Source organism: Panthera tigris, chromosome B4, assembly GCF_018350195.1.
Source record: "Panthera tigris isolate Pti1 chromosome B4, P.tigris_Pti1_mat1.1, whole genome shotgun sequence".
NCBI classification, from domain to species: Eukaryota; Metazoa; Chordata; class Mammalia; order Carnivora; family Felidae; genus Panthera; species Panthera tigris.
The window spans coordinates 11,438,213-11,452,328 of record NC_056666.1 but is presented as its reverse complement, the minus strand read 5'-3'; the positions used below and the strand labels follow the sequence as shown (position 1 = coordinate 11,452,328).

Here is a 14,116-nt window from a genome sequence, read left to right as displayed (position 1 = left end):
CAAAATGACTATCCAGCTAATGAAAGCCTCTAACTAGGTCCATCTAGCTACACCTACTATGAAATGTCAGTAACAACCCCATTAGACAGTGAAGTTTTAACCCTTTGTGATGTCTGGATATCTAAATAGGGAAAAACACCTGGTACGAATCGGCCTCATGTACCTGGTTCCCAATTAGCCCAGATACCTTCACCAATGAAGATATTCAATAGCTTTTTCACAAGAAAAAGGGGGAGGTGGGTCAAGGGACTTTTCTTCATAGAGATCACTGATACATAACATCAGGGAACTCACTTGTAGGGAAGGGGGAAGCTGACATGGGCTCTGAAGGACGAGTATGTTTCAACAGGTAAAAACATGAGGGGAGAAGAAAGGAAGGCAAGAAAGGCAGGTTGACAGAACAGAAGCAGAACATAGCCCAGAGCCAGGCCCTCAACAGGGCAGATGTTAAACACACGGGGGCATTGTGGGAAGAGAGAAATGTTTTGTGTATGTGTGCAGAGCACATCGCGAAAAAACAAACTTTATGTATGTGTGTGTAAAACTACAAAATGCACCACTGATGCTCACAGCACCTAGAATAATGGCCCCCTAGGGCTAGCCACACCCTGATCCCTGGGGTCTGTGAATGTTAGCTTATGTGGCAAAAGGGACTTTGCAGCTGTGATTAGATTAAGGGTCTCAAAATGGGGCTGTTGTGCTGGATAACCCTGGTGGCTCAGTGTAATGGCAAGGGTCCTTACAAGAGGCGGGCAGGACAGAATCGGACGAGATGGTGTGCTGGAAACAGTGGTCAGAGAGATGTTGTCGCAGAAGGGGACGAGAGCTAAGGCATGCCAGCAACTTCTAGAAGCTTCAAAAAAGCTAAGAATGGGTTCTCTTTAGATGCCCTAGAAGGGACAGAGTCCTGACAACATCTTGATTTTGCCTCTAAGGCCCACTGGAGGACTTCAGACTGGACGGGAAGACAAAACTGTGAAGTCTTAGTCCACCAAAATCTGTGGCAATTTGTTACAGCAGCAATAAGAATCCAATACAAATACAAGTCTATATTAATAGTATTCATCTCTATTTTACAGATGAGGAAACTGACCTCATCAAGGTTCAACAACTCGTCCAAATCTCAAAGACGAGGACTCAAACTCAAGTGTGAAGGCTGGATGGAGTGCTGTCACGGGACAGGTAGCTGGAGACACATTATGGACATTGCAGAGATCAGAGGGAAGAGTGTCAGTGCCGCAGGCAGTGACAAGGCATGAGGTTTTGAACAAAAGAGGGAAAGGAACAGAGCTGACTAAAATATGGTATTCTCGGTCTGATCAAACATGTCATAGGCAATTGTGTTCTTTTACATCAGTTTGAACAGAAACAGAGAAGTGTCCTCCCCGACAAAGGGATATGGCTTGGCCATGTAAGAAATCCATTTATGGCAAACATACTCATGCTTATGCTACAGATGCTTTCTACATTTGCAACTTGAAAATTACCTTCCCTTTCTTTTTACCTTAGTAAGTGATAAGTCCATAATTGGCTGAATCTCCCTACATTAACCAATGAAATGCCCTGTACATCTTTTCATAACTGAGCTGTACTGTTTACAGATGGTTCCATAAACAAAGTGGTAAAGAGAACTTGGTCAAGATGCAAGACTAAAGCCTTATTAGCTTATTTCTAAAAGCATATGCCGATAATTTTCCAATTCTATCAATAACCCTGCATGATAACATTATGCCTACTTGATAGCTGAGAAAACTTCAGTTCAAAGAGGTTAAAAATTTTACGAATGAGGTAACAAGTGATGTTCTAACCCTGGGCTGTTGCCAGAATCATGCTTTTTCATTTTTAGCCAATGCCATCTCTTCAGGTATAGTTAATTTCATAATTGAGAAAAGGTAACAAGATTGCAAAGGGTGCAGAGATTTTTTTGCTATATTTTGCCCCCAAAAAAGAATGTCCAAATTCCCACCCACACTAAATCAATAGCAATCTGGGCTCTCATGGGAAAATTCACTGAAATTTTCTTAGCCAGACAACCCTCTGGCTAATAACTTTGGCTTCTTTCTAAGGTTCTGACAATGTTTGCCCATTTCAATCCCAAGGACTGAAGACCGAAGGTTCCCTTGCCTCCGACTTCCAGGTGCCCACACTCTCTGTTAAAGGACACTGGAAGAATTTTCAGTTTGAACTTTCTGTTCGTGTTCTGAGTCTACTCTTCAGTGTTTTAAAACTGGGCCCCCTCTTTATTGCCTTTCTATGTTAAAATTCTACATGATAATTTGTATTCTTTTCAAAAGTACAAAAACACAATAGACTCAAGATTGACCCTTGTATTTCCTCACCTGCTAATTCCTCTTTCTAAACTGCCCACACGTCTCATTATCCATTTCCTGATTAATAGAGTGAACTTCATCTTCAAGCACAAGTGACAAGTTCTGCCATTTCCTAAAACATGATCACATTAACACTGTCCCAGCTGAAAGAAAAGTTCATACATCCCTAGGCATTTGTGCCTTGGTACCCAGCTTTATTCACCAATCACACACAACACAAACTACCAAGCAATTTGTGGGGAGGTGCTGATGACGATGTTACTTCTGGATGAAAATGAGAATAAGTCTGCCTAGTGGCTACCCACAAAACCCAAAGGTCATCCCCTGAGATACCACTGCACACAAAACAGAGGCCAGAAGCACGAGGATACTGTCCTTTGAGCTTTTCTCAATGACTCAGCCATGGAAGTGATGACCCATCGCAGAGACGATGGGCATGAATGGAAGGTCTGCTCTACCTCTGCCAGCCCTGGCCATTCTCAGATGATAGGAACGGTGCCCTGAATGCTCTGATCCCTGCAGATGCCATCAGCCCTGTCCCCAGGCTGCTTGGCTGCTTCCGTCGAGGCAGAGAAACATGCTGTTGGCACATCACATCCATGTCTTTCCCCGTGCAAGGCAGAAGGCACCCATTACAAACTCCACGGCTCTGCTTCCTGGAAAGTGCACTACTGAGGGGGGTGCTGCTCTGAGGTGTGTGAGATTCCCCAGGGCAGGTGATTTGAGGGGTTCCAAAAGGCTTGCTTGCCCAGAAACATCTCCCCAAATTGGCCCATTGAAGAGCTGGAGACACTTCTTTGGGTCAGGGACGTATCTACAGACATCTCTGCTAAAGCCCAATGTGTCTCCTGGGAGCCACATGCGCACCTGCTCGGCATTAAGTCCTGATGACAGTGATTAAGGACCCATACTTCAGTCATTAGTTAGCTCTGGCCCTGGGAAGGTGGACCCCACCATCACAGAAACCTGAACTACAAGCTGGAGCTGACCGCTATAAGAGGCACGGTCACCTTGCACTGCTTCCCGCAGGTGGTGAGGCACAGTGGCAATGTCCCCTGACCCCGCTGCTGCTGCCTCAGCGAGCAGGTCGCACATCTGCGAGCTGGCAGGGGAGTAAACAGCACGGGCTGCCCAGTCTGCAAAGGACTAGTGAGCCCTGTGATACGCCAGGCCCTGGGGATACGGAGGCCAATGGAAGGCACATTCTGCCCCACGAAGCTCCCACGCCAGCCAGAGGGGGCCAGACCGTAAACAAAGACATGTGCCAGGTGTTGGTAAGAGCTAGAAACAAAGATAAAGTGGTGGGGGGTGGGGGGGCAGGGGAGACAGAGTGTGCATTGATGGAGGGGGTGGCCGAGGTAGGCACTTTGCTGAGGACTGAGCGGCACAGGGAAGAGATCACGGGCAGATCTAGAAGACTTTTGCAGGCCAGGGAACCACGCATGAAGGGCCCACAGCTGTGTGAAGGAGGGACGAGGCAGGATCATGAGATCCACAAAGAGCGTTAGCACCCGTGGTTCACGGCAAGGGTTCAGTGGGGTCTGGGGTACCTGAAAGATCCTGAAAGATCTCCATTCCACTGATGGTGCGACACATCTTACTTCCATGTGAGAGCTTTAAAAAAAAGCACAAAGGCTCAAGGCGGGCACTGGCTTCACAGATGCTATCATTCTAGCTAATTTAACAATATTCTCATGCTCCCTAATAAAAAAGCAGAATTGATCATGATTTAGTCAAAGTTCCTCGAGACGGCGAGAAGGCCCTTCATTCTAGCCTGAGTGATGTCACACAGCTGCTTAAACTCACCCTGGTTTTGCCTCAGTTTGGCCACGTGCAAGGTGGAGACGGTGCCCCACCTTCTGCTTCAGGTAAGGGCCGCTAAGGTACACGAGGGGCCCGCCCTCAGACCCCCTGTGGGCACAGGCTCACACCCCAGGGGCTTGGCCGCCCACGCTCCTGGTGTGTGTCTTCTGGACTGCGCTGGCCGCGTGGAGAATAATAACGCTACTCTGCATGTTATCGCTAATCTGCTGGACGCCTAACAACTGGTCTGTACCTTTCTGGAACGGGCACTTCATCCTCATAACGGCTAAAGCCATTTCACATGCCCATCCACAAAGGAGGCTATGGAAATATATCCAAACCACACACGCACACAAATAGAACACTAAAACGATTTAACTTTTTTTTTCTTTTGCCAAATACTTTGATGCTTCTGAAAAGTATGCTTAAAAATAGAAACTGGAACACCAATTGTTTTCACCATTAGATCAGATCTACCTCACCAGCAGCAGCAAAATGAACCCCTTTCTCTACGCACTGCTGCCTGCCTTTCTCCTCTAAGGAAAAAAAAAAAATCACCATGTCTCAACCCTCATAAATGGCAGGAGCTAAAGAGATCCTCTGTCGGTCTCCAGGATGCTCCAGTCCTGGCATCTTTCCTCAGGGTAAACACCAGGGACAATTACAATGATTTTGTTTCTTTACTTGGTTTTTAAACAAATGTACCAGCCCAGGTCTCCCAAGTGTGCACGGCTACCAGCTGGCCATCCCTCTCTCTCACTCTGTGAGCTTCACGGTACTTGAACAGAAAAGATCAAAGTATAAATTTTTAAACGGAAAAGATAAGGGGTGCCTGGGTGGCTCAGTTGGTTAAGCATCTGACTTCAGCTCAGGTCACGATCTCACAGTTCATGAATTTAAGCCCCATATCGGCTCTGTGCTGACAGTTTGGAGCCTGGAGCCTGGAGCCTGGAGCCTGGAGCCTGGAGCCTGCTTTGAATTCTGTGTCTTCTGTCTCTCTGCCCCTCCCCCACTCATGCTCTGTCTCTGTCTCAAAAAATAAACGTTAAATGAAAAAGATGAGAATATATGTCACATCCATGTTCCTCAGCAGAGCATTGGATACTCAGGCAAATGATATGTAGTCAATGATAATTCGTAAATGGTAAAGCCTTCGCCATGCTGTAATAACATACCTAGAATATCTGGGTTCTCTAAAGATGCTGCTTAAATTTCCAAGTAAAAGCTACAGTAAAAATGTTGGAAACATGTTAGGAGAAAAGAATTAAAAGGTATGCATCAGTTAATGTCCATGAGCAAGACACAAAACCCAAAAATCACGTTGGAAAAGAGAAAATGGTCAAGTCTTACAATTAAGAAATCAAGGCATAGTAAAAGTTAGCACAAGCAAAGTAAAAAGAGTAACAAGCTAGGGCCGGGGTGAAGGAATAATTGCGACCTGTAGGACAAAAACTTAACACCCCAGTGACACCAAGGGCTGTCACAGAGGCTGCCCCCCCCAACACACACACCTCTAGGGAGCACTGATCACAGAAACCATGCCCAGCTGAGATGCTCTGGTCTTGCAATTCAGTGTGGGCAAGGATACAATCACGCAGTTCACAGAATGGCCAATGAACATATTAACTGCTGCCCGACCTTACTAGTAGTCCAGGAAATGAGAAATAAAACCTCAACAGGACAGCTTCCTTCCCATCAGGCTGGAAAAAGGTCACTTTACGGGCTGCCTGTCAATTGCCAAAACATTCTTGGAAACTAACCGGGCTGTACCTGTTAACTTTCATCTTAAGAAACCTACCCTATAGAAATAAAAACATTACATAAGGATGTATGTGTAAAAATGCTTACTGCAGCACTGTAAGTAGTGGAAAATAACGAAAGTACTGTGAATGCTCAGTAATGGGGGAATAGTGCATCCATGCCATGGAATATTATATGTCCAATGAAGAATTAGAGCTACGTGTATTTACCTAAAGGGGTGCAATATCCCAAATCTACAGGGATGTAAATATCCCAAATGACTAAAGTAAGCTATGCTACAGTCATCCAGTGGAATACTCTAGCAGTTAAATTAAATGATGAAATCTACATGTATTAACATAACAATAGGTGAGAAGAAGCAGGTTACTTGAGAGATACTGACAGTATAGATTCCATTTAGGTCCTCTACAAGACGCACACACATATACACCGATAATCATAAGGCCCTACAACTGCTGGAACATAAAGTACGGACATATGGAGAAAAAGTCTCAGGGCGCCTGGGTGGCTCAGTTGGCTCAGTTGGTTAAGCATCCAACTTTGGTTCAGGTCATGATCTCGCAGTTTGTGAGTTCAAGCCATGTGTTGGGCTCTGTGCTGACAGCTCAGAGCCTGGAGCCTGCTTCAGAATCTGTCTCCCTCTCTCTTTGCCCCTCCCTCGCGCACTCTCTCTCTGTCTCTCAGAAATAAATAAACCTTAAAAACGTTTTTAAAAAGTCTGAAGACACATAATGAAAATGGATAGCAGCTTCAGGAACAGGTTGACCCTGGGAAGAAAGGGAATGGGGTGTGTCTCCATAACCGGATCCTGTGCCCAAGACATTTTTGAGGGAGAAATCAGAAGCAAATAAGGCAAAATGTTTATCAACATTTGCTTAATCTGGGTGGGGGTTACCCAGTAATCTGTTCATTTATTTTTCTGTACTTTGTGGGAAATATGAGTATTTCGTGATTTTTTAAAAACTTTAACCTGAGGCAGAATAGCCATCGGTGCCTTCACAAAACTGCAGAGCTGGGGGCATGCAAGCAGGAAGGCCCTGGGGCCCAGTTTCCTTGGGACAGGCTCAGTTTATGCATGGCAACACAGCACAGTAACTCACAGACCTGATGTTCATTCATGAGGCACATTTGCTGAACCTCAATGAGCCCGTCTCCTCCTCAGGACAATGGGGCAAAGTGAGACCACATACCTCATGGGGCTGTTGTAAGGGTTAAATGGAAAGATGGAAATTGTACACTCACTCCTTAGGGTGATCAGGAAATACTAATTATTTTGATGAGGCGATAGGGCCTACAATGAAAATGTTCACAGAACATCATAAGAACACAGAGAAAAGAACAAAACGTGCCTGGCCAAAACTGAGCACTGGACTTTTGCAAAGCAAGGGCATAGGAGTACCCTTTTAGGAGCAGAAATTTTCTAGAGTAAACTTTGATCTAGCAAAGAGAAGGCCCCGTCTAGGTTCAGAGCACATGACCAACAGGGTTAGGATGCAACCACAGAAGCCTGGTGCCCCTTCCAATGGCCTCCACATGTTGGCCAAATAGTGTCAACTTTAACTATTTAACTCCTGGCCTCATTATTTCTTTGAGCTGATTTCATCGAGGACTTCTTGGCCATTCTCATGAGATGTACACATCATATTAGTAGGGCACAGTGACCCACTAATGATGACAGAAGAAGAGAATAAAGTCCCCGCTTTCACATGGTTAGAGAACAAAAACCAAGACCCAAGAAACATTGGACAAATAGAAACAAGTCACTGTGGAATCTAGAGCAAAATGTGGCAGCATGGACAAGAAGCTGGAGAGTGGGGAACATGGTAAAGACTAGCATCGCCACACAGACCCAGGAAGGAGGAGGCCCAACCCGGGAGAACCGGAACAGGAAGAGTGTCTGTGGGAAAAATGAGCGGAAGCTGCAGCTAAGACTCATTCCACGTCTCAGTACATTCGAACGTCTTTCCCAGTAACAGAATCCCGACAGCCAGTGGTTGGCTACTCCCAAACCCATTACCCCTTCATTGCAGGCACAGAGCTAACTGCTAGCTATCACCTTTCAGGTACATGTGGCTGTGTGACTGAGCTCTGGCCAATGGAGCATAAGTGGATGATGTGGGCCCTTCCAGGTTGGCCCAGAAACACCTCCCACGCAAGACTCTCCATTCTTGCTCACCATAGGTCCACTCAGTTCAAGGATGCAGGTCCTAGAAGAGGGTATTGCCATAGATACACGGAGCCTGGAGCTCTCAGTCCCCATGGGAGAGGCCTACTGGCAAGGAGGGACATCTGTGCTATATTTTCATGAGAAAAAAATAAAGGCCTATTGTGTGAAGCCAGTACATTTGGGGGCTTATTTGTTACAACAGCTAACATTATTCTCATACACCAAACTGCAAAGTTACATTTCTGAACTTCTCTGTCAGCTAGAGGTGGCCAGTGAGATTGAAGCCAAAGTCATCATGCGAGGCTTATGTAGCAACTCTTTTAAAGGAGAACTGATTTGGCTGTGAGGCATATTCCTTGGTCCCTTACTGTTTCTTTCCTTCTAGAATAAGGAGATGATGGCTAAATCTCGAGTGGTCAGCCTGTGACCTTGAGGATAGAAGTCCCTTGCTTGTGGCAATGGAATAGAAAAACAGAAAGAACCTAGGCTCCCTGTGTCTTCATAGAGCCACCATATTACCCCTGGATTCCCTATTTTAAAAATTCTTTTACCTGAAAATAATAAATGCATAACCTGTTCACACCATGTTAATAGGAACTCCAAATTCACCTCCTTACTAATAAAATGGCCGTAGGAACTACCCAGTTAGAGTGGAGGTTCTGTGTCACACTGAAGAGTTAGGGGCAGGAAAGGCGGATCATGGTGATGATACAGAGCCATTAAAATAATGGCAATGCAGACTGAAGAAGCAATGGAAAACTGTATCCAGAAAGCAGAGCATAAAAAAAGTACACAGTGGTCATATAATAAACATAATTGGAAGTTTATGGCATGAAAATCAGGCTTTAAAAAGATAAATTCATGACTAATCAGTCTATGAAGGAGTATTGCATGCCAGTATGAGATGATGACCAGGAGATGGCATGTGGTGTGGTGCATGAGACACTTCCTTCCATTCAGATGATCTCACAACCAGACAAACAACGCAACAGGGAGACGGTTCGGAGCAGCGATGCATTCAGATAGGTCACTCATGAAAATAAAATGAGGAGAATTAAACATGACGCTTTGGGCCGAGTGATCAATCTTCAGTTGTTGAGTGGATGGATGGATGGATGGATGAAGACAACACGTATTTTTTAAAAACAAAAAAGAAAACGGGCAAGGTGCTCTATCGAATTAAGAAAAGGAAATCCGATTAGGAATGGGAGCCATGAAGATTTTTTTTCCATTCTAGGAATGATTTAATTGCTCAATAATCTTCCTAGGGGGAGCACTGTCAAGTGGTCAGCTAGTGTGGCCAAAGGTCTCCACTGAGTAGTGTCTGGAATATCCTTTATTGGGAAGAGCTGGATTAGGTCCCTGTTGGAACTGAACTGAGAGAGAGTTCTCAGATTCCTGGATTGTAAATCTCTGTAACCAGAGACAGAAAATCTCTCTTGCCTTTATGAGCAATCCCCTGGCCTCTGTAATGATATCCATACTCATCGTTTAACAGTTATTTGCCACATCAACCTCCCCATGGGGAAAACAGCAAAAGTCATTTTTTAGTTTATGACAGAGCTAGCTTGGACATTATGAGAATATCATTGCTAGGAAACAAAGAAAGGGAACACAGTGTCGGGTGACAGCAATTTCAAGGCTTGATTCTCATTTATAATTACTCTGCATTCTCTAATTTATCATTTCAACATGGAAGATGAATCTTGAACGCGTGCCCCCCCCAACCATGCTATTCTGTGCAAGACGCGTTTTGTTTTTTTTTTCAATTCTGATGATTCCCTGTAGTCTCCCCTGCTCCATGGAGTGCACAATGACAGACACTGTAGTCATTATGTTTATCATTAGGAACTTGGTTCCAAATAATTGGACTTTGCCTGCAGACAATATGTTTAAGCAAATGTGATGCATACAGATGAGGAAGGGCCAGGGCACAGGATCCTTCTGATGTTGGTAATTTCCATACGTCCCCCGCAGCCATTATCTCATTTCAGCACAAGACAGAAAAGGGAATGAAGGCACCCTGGACAGGTTGCTGGGGGGAGCCCTGCTTTTTGCCTTAACGGGTCCTGAACACATACTACGTGATGGTACATACAGGTACCAGGAGTTCATCATCAGATTGTGATGGTCTCCCCACTAATGTCCAAACAAGAATGCTGATGTTAATGTAAACTTCATGTCACTTCCACACATTTTATTTGCCACGGGGGAAGCCTCACAGTTAGGGTCCTTTAAAGCCTGTGCTCCAATTGTCTTATCCCAGACAATTAGACTTCTGATCGCATTGGCCTCCAGACTAACACTGGAAGAGAAGTAAGGAAGCTTGGAATGGTAATGCAGAAAAGACAAAAGGGGTCCACAAAAGTAATACGCAAAAACAGTTCGTGGCAGAATGCACGTGACAACTACAGCCTATGCCATTTATAAACTAGGGATACCATTCCCTTCCTTGGAATTGCGATCCGCGTTATGTGCTTATGTATATTAAGATACATCACCCAGCTTGACAAATCATGACCAGTTGGCTAGATATCTTTTTCATGAGTATGTAAGAGAAAATCCACATTGAACTTGTTCCCCTTTCTGAAGTCTTACCTCCGTGAAGTACATGACAACAGATCTTCCGTCATCTCAGTGTAACACAGGGGAAAACACATCTATTCTTGTCCATATTTAACCATACTCATCCCAAAAGGTTCATGAGTACTCAGCCCTAGAGGAAAATCTATAAAATAGATATTGGTTTAAGGGCTTTCTTCATGACTTTGCACAACACTCATATTTTAAAATTGTATTTGCCAAAAGGATGTCCTTTCTCTCTCAGCAACAATGAGCAAAATTTGTAATTGACCTTTGTCCACCCCATTAAGGTATACCTAGTTCTGTGTGGTTCATCTCTACCAGACCAACAGATCCATTAAAATAAATACTCATGCACACTGAGCCTTTAGAACATGCTCTATCATCTAAATCAGACACACTAAGGCAAATATAAAGTGTGCAATCTGGAAGTCAAGGCACATAGCCAAGGTGACCCATCATCTCCGTTTGCCGAGGACAGTCCCAGCATAGTAACTACCAGTACCCACCGCCCTTCATGCAGAAAAGTATCTCAATTGGGACAAAATGTTACATGGTAATTACATGCATAATTAGCATATGTAGAGGATACTCAGTAAAGAAGCTGTGAATGGGTCACTGTGGTTGGGCAAGTTACCAATCGTCTCTGAGCATCCGTTTCCTTATGCAAAAGACATGGGGATTATAACAGCTATTTTGCAAGGTTATTTTAAACATCAGATAGGTCTCCTGCAGAGTGCCTGGGACCTTCGTGTTCTACAGATGTAGCTCCGATGATGGTGATGAAGATGAGGACCTCATCACTCTAGCTCTCGAGAACCGTTTCCTTATCTACAGCAACTAACGATCACATACCTCTTTACCTTGTATGAGATGCTTTCTGACACATCGTGATATGCGATTTATCAAACTTGGAGGTGGACCTAGACCTTGTGAGTCTCTTCCAGCTCTAAACACCTATGATCCTATTATTCCAAAGTACACTGGCTAGAAATGTCCTGTACCATCCACAGGGGACAGCAAGAGTCACTGCAGAGACCTCTTGTCTATACTAGAGAATCCTACAACCACTTCTCTGGCCAGTCACCTGACTTTTCTCAAATTTCCTACAGGCAGAATGGATATACTTGCTCCTGAGAATAAATGTGATGTGCTCACAAAAACACTTCATTCTGAAGATGATTTGTACATCTATCTCTACACCAGTTTTCTAGCTAGCATGGGATAGTTAAGTGTTGGATATTATTAGCATTGTCATTATTATTATATAATTTTTCATTATATATATGGACATTTGAACCAGACAACCTAGGTAGTTCCTCTAGTGACCAGCTATGTGACACTGGGCAAGTTTCTTAATTTCTCTCATGAGGTATCATCATCTGTAAAATGGTAATAATACTATCTAGCTATCTAAAGGGTTGCTGCAAGGATTTAATGAGTTAATATATGTATAGTGCTCAGAACGGTGCCTAGAACTTAAAGCATTCAAGAACTGCTGTTTTATTGTCACTATTAATAGCATTATTATAATCTCCAAGATACAGTCTTAAGTAAAAGAAAAAGAAACAAGTGCTAAACAGTATGCTAAATGGTATACCAAATAGTATGCTACTGCTTATTTCTAAAGAGGAGGATGTAAGGCTTGTGGGACTGGTCGACATGGAGTAAATCCACAAAGCCTCTTTCTCCCACTGATTATAAGTGAAGCGTCTGTACAGAATACAAAACCCAACTTCCTGACGACTCTGAAAAGCAAACAATACCAGATTGACAGAGGAAGTTGAAACTTGAAGAAATATACATTGGTAACTTTCCTGGATTAAGTTTTCCTCTTTGAATTCTTGGCTTTGATCCAAAGAGGAGTCAAATCAAAAATTGTACAGTGGGAGAAGATAACAAAACCTCTGAGAAAAATCTCCCCTTTCTGCCCAGAAAACAGGGAAAATGAGCCCCGGGAAACCAAAGCATGTGATAGGACATCCCTGGTATTTTTTTCCTTTTCTCTCTGCCCCGATGTAAGGCCAGCCCCAGTCAGGGGGCAGCACTGAGGCTGGGCAATGTGAGAATCTAGGACCCCAAGAGATAACCCAGCTTTCTGGCCAAAAGGACTCGAAAAAGGGGATCCTGTGGTCTGAACAGTGAAAAGAGATGCTGATTATTTTTGTTCTCTTTCTCCTCTCGCTGCTTTGCCTTCTGGGTGTTCCCAGTCCACAGAGCTGAACAAAAGTATTTGTGGTGTGAGGATAAAACTCTGAAATATGTCCACCTGTTTGACAAGAACAGAGGAAATGGGCCCCTGAGAGAGACTGTGAAGAAAATTCCAGAGAGGGGAGAGTTGGGGAAGGAAATCTTGAAAAACTGTGTATGCATCAAACAAGTTCCAGACTATTCATGAGATATGCATGTGTGAAATAGACCCCAAGAAGCAAGAAGTAAATTACAATATAAAGAACCACATAAATCCCAAACTAACTCCAGGTCGGCACATAGAAACAACATAGCAAAGGCTATGAAAACTGAATGGACCTTGTTACCACCACCCATGAGAAGTGAGACAGACTTGTCACCTGAGCCTAACCTGGTTGGGTCTCAAAAGGAAAGGAAGAGGAGGCGAAATGAGAGGAGAGGAGAGGAAAGGGGAGGGGAGGGGATGAGAAGTTAGGAAACAAACAACAACAACAACAACAACAACAACAACAAAACCATCATTCTCCAGCAGATTTTAATAGAAGCCAGAGTCTCACAACATAATATTCAAAATACCTAGAATACAATCTAAAATTATTCAACATGCCCCCCCCAAAAAAGGACAAATACAATCAATAGATGCCAACCCCAAGATGATCCAGATATTAGAATTATTAGACAAAAGCTTTAAAGCATTTACTATACCCACGCTCTAGGAGTAAGTATGAATACTGCTGAAATTAATGGACAGACAAAAGTTTTCAGAGGAAAATTAAAAATACGGAAAAAAATGGATGGAAATTTTAGACTTGAACAATACAATAATTGAATTCTTTTGACAATTCACTAGATGCATGAAATAATAGGTTCAGGAAAGGGTCCAGAAACTTGAAAATACAGCAATCAAAATTATTGAATCATAACGGTAGAGAAAAACAAATTGAAAAAAAAAATTATCAGAGTCATAGGGACTTGTGAAACAATACCAAAAGATCAAATATTCTTGTCACTACGGTCCCAGAATGGGAGAAAAAAGCAATTGGTGCAGGAAAAAAAAAATGCTTGAAGAAAGAATGCTAAAAATGTATTAAATATTGTAAAAAGGCATAAATTTACAGATTCAGAAAGTTTACCAAACCCTAAATAAAATAAATTCAAAGAAAAGAATACACACTCAATGATCAAATTGCTGAAAACCAAAGGTAAAGAAAAAATCTTGAAAGCAGCCAGAGAAAATCAGCACATCACATATAGAGAAATCAGCAACCTCTTCAGAAATGCT

General features: G+C 43.4%; 1 protein-coding gene across 7 annotated transcripts in view; it reads right to left on the bottom strand.

The window, feature by feature from the left end:
* CAMK1D (calcium/calmodulin dependent protein kinase ID) overlaps positions 1 to 14,116 on the bottom strand; it is a 500,855-nt gene that overhangs the window by 280,173 nt on the left and 206,566 nt on the right. The window contains exon 1 of one of the 7 annotated variants that reach the window (XM_042991051.1): positions 10,660 to 13,288. The exons of the other annotated variants lie outside the window; for them this stretch is intronic. Within the exon in view, the coding sequence (XP_042846985.1) occupies positions 10,660 to 10,721 (62 nt within the window). The 5' untranslated portion in view covers positions 10,722 to 13,288. Of the gene's footprint in view, positions 1 to 10,659; positions 13,289 to 14,116 lie in introns of those variants that run through there. 7 annotated transcript variants of the gene reach the window in all.